Genomic DNA, 8,594 nt, shown 5'->3' with positions numbered 1-8,594 from the left:
GAAACGTACTGAAAGTGAAATTACTGTGTGTTAAAAGTTTGTATCGAGGAAGAATAAACTGGTTTAATCAAGAAAGAACTTGTATCGCTGAAGTTCCTCAGAAAGAATTTCTACCGGAAATTAACAAACAAGCAGATACTTAACAGTATTTTCTTAAGCTAACTTGTTAGCCATTCTCTCACTGACATACCTCCAAAGACAATCGTAGTTGATGACCTTTTGTTTGAACCATGAACTGGTTTCTTTAAATAATGGAATTTTTATCTTATTTGAAATATATGGAGTACTTTCATACCCAGGATATTGTTGCTTTGGTTTATTATCAACTGATTCATCGTGGTCTTGGACCTAATATCTATGCTTTCCACATTTATACCAGTTATCTTTTCCTTTGAAATCATTTCTTAAGGCTTTTGTCTGTAGTTTCTGGCAATATGTCCTTTTACATTGCAATTGAAACACATCTTGTCTTGTGGATTACTTCCTCCAATCTGTGTAACCAGTTGTCTAACTCTCCATTAGAGGGTGCTGATATTTCTTCACTCTTTCATCTGATAAACTCAGATGTTGATAAGTTGTTTATCTATGACTTCAGTTTATTCTAGTTTCATCCACATCTTCCGTGAGCTTGGCTAATGTCTCTTCCTCTTTCTCTACTAAACTTTGATTTAAAATCTGTTTGGTAAGGTGGCTATTAATGCTTGATAATTGTTAAAGTTCTCTCTGAAGGAAGGTTGTTTTTTGAACAATTGTTCCATGTAAATATGCATCCATTCGCTTTATAAAGTCCGATTTGCCTCATTAACTTTCCTTAATGAAAAAATCTGATCTTCCGTCGTCGATCCATTTCAACATGGATTTATGTCAACTACTGTCTTATAAATTGTACACAGTATGTTGCAAACGTTATTAACAAGGTTGATGTTATTTACAAAGTGAATCATGTGCGATAAAAGAATTATATAATTTCAGATTTCCTTATATTTATTTAACTAACCGATTACAAAGTATTGTTTTTCAGACTCATCAATCTTATAGATATTAGAATAGTCGTTATTGGAAGCCACAAAGTCGCAATTGGTTAAAATAAAAACAAATGTATATATATCTGGAGTGTAAAGGTCGTTTTTTTTTCTAAACTTTTCATCAAAATCTTATAAGTATATTGTTAAGCCAAGCGTACCTCAAGGCTTTATAAATATATTGTTGAACCGAGTGTACCTCAAGGCTTTATAAATATATTGTTAAATCAAGTGTACCTCAATGCTTTATAAATATATTGTTGAACCAGGTGTACTTCAAGGCTTTATAAATATATTGTTGAACCAGGTGTACCTCAAGGCTTTATAAATATATTGTTGAACCGGGTGTACTTCAAGGCTTTATAAATATATTGTTGAACCGGGTATACCTCAAGGCTTTATAAATATATTGTTGAACCGGGTGTACTACAAGGCTTTATAAATATATTGTTGAACCAGGTGTACCTCAAGGCTTTATAAGTATATTGTTGAACCAGGTGTACTTCAAGGCTTTATAAATATATTGTTAAATTAGGTGTACCTCAAGGCTTTATAAATATATTGTTGAATCGGGTATACTTAAAGGCTTTGTAAATATATTGTTGAATCGGGTATACTTAAAGGCTTTGTAAATATGTTGTTGAACTGGGTGTACCGGAGGGCTTGTAAATATATTGTTAATTTGGGTGTGCTTCGAGGTTTTATAAATGTATTGTTAAATGGGATATACCTTAAAATTCGATAGATATATTGTGTAATTGTGTATATTATAACAATAGGTAGGCAAACAACGATTTATAAACATAAGAAAAAGTTTTATTGATGGTGGAACATACTACATTTACTCAAGTAAATACTCTATGTATCTCTAGGCTCTATAAATATATTAACTAATTGGGTATATCTTAAGGCTTAATTTGACTACATTTTAAATTCGAAGTGTTGAATGTTTGCTGATGATTGAGGATAAATTCAACCTATGTTTATCCTCTTATTTCGTCAGAACTATAAAACGTTATTGATTTACGTATTATATTTTCTAAGTGACTTGTGCTAAAATTACACATCCGCATTTTTATATATATTCCGTTGTTACGTCTCTGTTCGTTTGTTAATTTAATATTGTTACGTCTCTGTTCGTTTGTTAATTTCCCGTTCGATTAAAGTGTTTAGTGATCACTTCGTAGCTTCAAATTCTAAACAATACTGAATTAAATCGACAATGAGTAAATGTTAAGGCTCTTGCTAAAATATTCATACAATTTAGTTTTATTATTTCATTTTTGCTCATCTTTCATATATTTCCGTGAAAACACTAACATGTCAGACATTAGTATCCATAAATAATTGACACAGTAATATAATATATATATATATATATATCATAGTTGTCTTTAAACTTACGATTCAACATCAAATTGTCTCAGAAAGCACTGCGCTCTTAGAGAGTTGGCCGAGTGGTTAGTGTGTCAAACTGCAGATCGAAGGTTCCAAGGTTAGAGCAATGACACCGTTGAATAAGTTCCATACTTTCATCCATGGAGAATTATAAGTCAGTCAATCCTTTTACGCAGTTGAAATAGTTGGACAATCAAAACCTGTTGACGCTGATTAGCTGTTTTCCTTCTGGTATATATTGAGAAAGAATAAACTAGTTTTATTTAAGAAAGGACTTGTATCGCTGAAGTTTCTCGGGAAGAATTTAGGATCTATTTTAACACCTTTATACAATTCGTGTGTTTGAAACGTACGCAGTATTAACCTGTATTATATTTTGTTCTAGTGGAAGTGTCTACAAACAACTCATCCAACCTGTAATATGTATAACGTGTTATAACAGAGTGAAACTTCCACACGGAATGAAACTGAAGTCGAACGGATTTAAGTCACGTGATCTTATTATAGGAAGGGGAGGCTCCCGTGTTTCTTATGATTACTCTGTTATTGGTTGTCACTAAACGCTATTGGTCCAATGTGAAAAGAGGCATACAACGATTGGTAAATATACGATAAAGCTACTAATTTTAGGATAGTTAAGATTTAGTTGAAATCATTGGCTGAAAAATGTTGGATGAATGATATAAAAAGCGTTTTCTAAGCTGAAGTTTTCACGAAAACAGCAACATTCTAAACATGAAAGTCCTCTTTGCAGCTCTTTTTGTGCTCGTAAGCGTGACGTTGGTGAAAGGCGACGCTATAGATAAAGCTTGGAAAAAGTTGTGTAGTAAGTTTATTTTCAAACATTATTGATGTATAAAATATTAAGCAATAGTATTATTAAAATAAATGTTCTCGTTTCATATCTGTACTTGATCAGTAGAAAAACAAAGCAAAAGAAAACTAGAATAAAATATTAGTAAAGTAAAGCTATACACTTTTATACCCAATTATATTTTACGATCTATCATAAGGAGAAATACGATAAATATTTCCTTACGTTTAATCAAGTATTTTTAATTAACCTGTTTCGTAACATGAGAAAAATATCCTCTTTAGGCAAATCAAACATATTTTTATTTCATTCAGAGATTAATAAAGAGATGCCTGGAAAAATGAATGAGATAAAAGAATGCGACCGAACATTTTTGAGTGGAAAGTCAGAATTGGTAGGTATCTGTTGTATTATGATTGATTATTTTTCGTTATTTCACTGTGGTTTTGGAAACAATGTGTTGATAACGTGAATCCGTGAATCTGCTAACATCAACGGATTTTCTACTCTGTGATAAACAATTTCATATATCTGATATATTTAGGATTAGTTTGATATAATAAAAGAGGATGCCATAGTGTTTTAACACGATAATATTCAACTAGAATAGAAAAGTATTATATCACCTTTTTCTTGTTTGTACTTTTACATCGGTAAAATTATTCATGCCACGTTAAAAAATTGAATTTTTTACGTATAGAAACAAAACACTTTATATTTGTAATTGACATTTATCAAAACTTCAAGGCAGCGGAAAGGAGTCTTGTCATAAACTGAAAATATTTATTCATATTGTCATATTTAAACAAAGCTCACAGATATAGAACGATGTGATTTTAACTTCATTTTATTATACTTGTTTGAGCTGTGTTTTTATTCTCTGTCTTTGTCTCAAAAAATGTTGCATACTTTCAGTTTATAAGCCGTAAAATGATTGCAAACAAACAAAAGCATATTTAAGACTAATTATAACACAATTTACGACAAGTATATCGTTCCTCATACATGCCCCCCAATGGCACAGCGGTATGTCTGCGGACTTACAACGCTAGAAACCGGGTTTCAATACCCGTGGTGGGCAGAGCACAGATATCCCTTTGTGTAGGTTTGTGCTTAACTTCAAACATATCCTCATACATTAATTTAATACTAAAAGGTTAAAACTTAAGTTTACAATTAAATTATATGAAAGCTAAAAAGCTTTAGAATGTAATATAAAAGTTGATATAACAAAATATTTTTCATCTCCAGCTTCCAGGTGCAGTTCGAGAGTGTGAAAAGGCAAAATATTCTACTAGCAAATTCGACGAGTTCTTGAATGCAATGTGTAGTAAAGAAAGAGAAGCGGATTTACAGGTGATGATAACTATTTTATCATTTTATGTTTAGTATACGTTTGCATAATAAAACATTTTTTTATTTGACAATGAGATTTTATTCAACAGGTGATTTGCTTATTTGTCTTGCAGTAAAAAAAAAAAAAAGAAAAACCTACAGGACTCACTCTGTGTTATTAACAGGAGTGATAGTTTAGCGATTTTCCACCTTCTGTAGTCCGGACTATGGTTATCCAAACTACCATAATTACCAAATTTCAAGGCAACCCATTCAAAAATACCTGAGATATAACATCTCCAATTTTGATTGAGTTTCTTCCTATTTTATTTTTCTTTCCACCAAAAGTACTGAAACTTTGTTTGATAGAAAAACATACTTAACTTTTACGGATCTTTTTCAAATATGGTACACTGATAGATTTTTACAACCTACAATTAGGAGTCTCATTTGTTGTCATACAAGTTACATGTGCAAAGTTATTTAACAAAGACCGCTCAAATTTAACGAAAAGTTTTGCGCACGCCTACGTAAAAAGTCACATAAGCTATCGGTCTGACATTTTTACTCCAGCTTCACTTAAAAGTAAAAGTGGACCGTTTTAACTTATTTTAATTTATTGACATTTGGATTTTTGTAGTACCAGTGTCTGCTCTAATTGGAAAAAATTAACCTTGCACCTCGTAGATTTAGACTACAATTCAAACAATTGCAGCAAAGGCTTTTATAAAGTACTAAAGATGTAGCCAATAATTAAATGAAGCACATGTTAAGAGACATGATAATACAGCCATCACAATGTCACCGTTTTTATTTTATTGCCATTTGGATTAAAGACGGCTACAAAACTATAAGGTGAAAGCACGTGCAGATACATAAGTATTGGTTAGTCCAAGCAAATTAGATTAGCAGTTTCTAGCTCAAGTTATTATTGATTATTCATTGTCAAATTTTCAGCACAAATTTATCAAGTTTTATTAACTTATCCTAGTTATAGAACGTTTTATCCGTTTTAGTCCTTACTATTTTGGAAAACAAACGCTACACTCTACCGGTTTAAATCACTTGTAAATTATATTAGGAGTATATTTTATAACTAATATTTTACCTTATAAACCTGACAGCCTCTTTAAAAATTTACTTATATGTACACCTGTTTGTAATACATGTAAAACACAACTGCTTATACCTTTCTAATCACGATTAATTTTTACAGTCACTAATGTCTTTCAGATTTTTGACGTCAGCGTTCGAAATGATTCTTTAAACTAAATATTTGACTAACTATACTCAATTAATAATTTGATTAAGGATAGACACAACAATATAGAGCTATATACTATTACAAGGATAAACGTAGCACACAAATACCTAATGATTGGAGAGCTTAGCATGGAAGAACAAGAGCTGTGATTGGTCAGAAGTAGAGGAACTGTATGTGAAGGAAAACAATTGATTAATAAGTAACAAACTGAAGACTCATAGGTTGGACATGAAGCTGAAAAGTAAAATGAACTATGAAGAACTGAAAATTGAAACGTAAGATGTAGTTGAAATGAGCTCAAGACTATTCTTGTGAAATTGATTAAATAACGATGAACACAGTCAACACTCACTATACTATAGGAGAATTAGATATATGATATATATACCTACCACAGAACTATAATGAACTTTAAAGCTTTAAACAAATACATTTTCTGGTTGATCAAACTACCAGTCTTGTAATATGATAAATAACATTAACTCATATTAATCTATGTATGCAGGAAGTCAAAGAATGTATCAGAGAGAAATTTGCAGAAGCTCAAGTGGATCCAGAGATTGCAGTCACTGGAATGATGAAGAACTGTTTCTGAAGATGTAAGTTAATAACGTTAAAATATACCAATACGTTAACAATAAATTAAACAACTAACTGTAAACTTGAATATCTTCTGTGTTAAAAATATATAAACATTATTATTAACAATAACATCTAAAATGTTTGTAGCTTCAAATAACGTAACGTGTTGTATAACGGTTAGACGTTGTAGTAACTATTTACTTATCATAGGTTTAAGTTTAAGTATATAAAATACTATCACGATTAAAATCATACTATAAATATTATCATTAATTAATCTGTTTAATTTTGTTTTTGTAACATACTAGCTTGGTACTATAATGATTCTTTTGTTCATTAGATTTGTTAATGTCATGAAACTATGTGGTTATTTATTAAAGTAGTTATTTATATTTTATCTATTTTACTTTTAATACTTTATTCTTAAAACAAGACCCAAACACATTTAATAGAAATCAACATTTCTTTATATAAATTGATAAAGTTCCCAACATTTGAAGTATGAGTAAAATTCAACATTTCACTAGAATTGAGTTATTCAGTTCCTTCATTGTTTTGATTTAGGTGTTTGAAACGTTTAACTCTTACAAATGTATTTTCTAGTGAAAATAACAGCAAAATACCTCATCGTTACTAAAATTTTTCACCTTCCTTGAAAGTAAATAAAATATTTAGTGTATACTTCTCATATATTGTTAAATAATTAAAAAAAATACATTCTCATCTAAGAAACGTAAAATAATTATGGATAACATTCTATCACGCCTTACACATTAATAAACTTTAAAACATTGTTTGTTTCAAAATAAAATCACATTGGCTTATCAGCTGTGTCCATCGCGAGGAATCGAACCTTCGTATAGTATAGTAATTTCATAAATTTACCGCTGACACCTTAAAGCAATTGGTCAGAATAGTAATCACGTGGATATTTTGTATAGAACGACACAGATAGAAGTTGCTATAAAGCTTCATGTACACTAACTATACTTTAGAATAATAACTCTGAGGCAATGAACGTTATACGTTTACTATACACCAAAGACAACAATTTTAACTATATATATGTAGGAACATCTTGTACTATAGAATGAAATACGACATTATTGAAGAAATATTAACCAGTACACAGATAGAATCTGAAATCAACTAAAATAATAAAACATAAATATCAAATATATATATATATATATATACGTGAACTAACATATGAATATTACATAAAATAAATATTTTAAATATTTCGTTTGGATGACTATCAAGCTAATATACAGTATATGTTCATATTTTAGAACATGTACTAACTTTGATATGTTCTACCACAATGATATTAAATAAATTGACTTACATATAATGAAATGTTATTGGATCTCTTTTTAAGTGAATTTACCTTAAGATTTAATTATTTTAATGTAATTGATATTTACAGCTTCAACGGATCACTCAACAGCTGATGAAGACCAGTCTACATATTACCTATAATATAATAATCTGAATTTGTCGTGGTTTCCTTCTTTTCGGGATATGTCTAACTCTGAAATAACTATATCTAGAAAATAAAACTTTTAGAAAGCAACAAAATTCTTGAATTTATAGTGATTTATTCATACGGTTTTAAGTTGTGACGAAGCCAAGGTTATACAGTGTTATTTTTGATACTTAATTTATATATATATTATGGTTTTTAGTACCTTCTTTAAATATAAAAAATTAGCCTTTTTTTCATAAATTAAAAAAGGTTTTCTAAATTATTCTGACACAGAACATTTCAGTGAGGAAAATTATCTTCACTTACAAGTGCCAAAAAATAAAAATAAGGACATTTGAAAATTAAATATATATATATTTAAAGGAGTTGATAATTCGTAACTTGAACTATTTCAGAATAATGTGTTTCACAAACTTTTTTTCACACAAGAACGAACCCTGGCTATAATGACAACGTGTTATTAGAGAAACTGTTTGTTTGTTGTTAAGTATGAAGCTAAACAATGAACTATTTGCGATCTGCCCCCCCCCCGGCACTTGAAATTCTTTCAGGCAAGATTAGAGTAAATTAATTTATAAGAGTTAGTGTGAAGTCAGATACATCAATCGAAAGGGTTTGACCTCCTGAGTACAAAACTGTAATTATACTTCAAATCGGTCAAGGATGAAGGAGCTATGAGCTTGTTTGTTT

The 8,594-nt window shown here is 30.0% G+C and overlaps 1 protein-coding gene across 2 annotated transcripts; it reads left to right on the top strand.

The window, feature by feature from the left end:
• Positions 1–2,814: 2,814 nt before the first annotated feature.
• LOC106475494 lies at positions 2,815–7,996 on the top strand. Of its 2 annotated transcripts, XR_002608888.1 has the most exons (6): positions 2,815–3,020; positions 3,175–3,246; positions 3,549–3,628; positions 4,486–4,590; positions 6,339–6,432; positions 7,845–7,996. XR_002608888.1 is itself a non-coding variant. In XM_013936174.2 (5 exons), exons 1-4 carry the CDS (start codon positions 3,156–3,158, stop codon positions 6,426–6,428), a joined length of 366 nt encoding a protein of 121 aa, XP_013791628.1. In that variant the 5' UTR covers positions 3,117–3,155; the 3' UTR covers positions 6,429–6,432; positions 7,845–7,996. The 2 variants fall into 2 exon arrangements, 1 of the variants encoding a protein (XP_013791628.1); XM_013936174.2 differs by lacking the exon at positions 2,815–3,020 and having other exon boundaries at positions 3,117–3,246.
• Positions 7,997–8,594: the final 598 nt, after the last annotated feature.

Source organism: Limulus polyphemus, unplaced genomic scaffold (assembly GCF_000517525.1).
Source record: "Limulus polyphemus unplaced genomic scaffold, Limulus_polyphemus-2.1.2 Scaffold8665, whole genome shotgun sequence".
NCBI lineage: Eukaryota > Metazoa > Arthropoda > Merostomata > Xiphosura > Limulidae > Limulus > Limulus polyphemus.
Note: the sequence above shows the minus strand (reverse complement) of the source record. Positions and strands in the feature narration are given on the sequence as shown.

Bases quoted from the DNA above. Each gene is read 5' to 3' on its own strand.
- LOC106475494 (XM_013936174.2), top strand. From the start codon at position 3,156: ATGAAAGTCCTCTTTGCAGCTCTTTTTGTGCTCGTAAGCGTGACGTTG. The intron at 3,629-4,485 runs GTAGGTATCTGT...TTTCATCTCCAG, and splicing joins TGAGTGGAAAGTCAGAATTG to CTTCCAGGTGCAGTTCGAGA. The intron at 4,591-6,338 runs GTGATGATAACT...CTATGTATGCAG, and splicing joins AAAGAGAAGCGGATTTACAG to GAAGTCAAAGAATGTATCAG.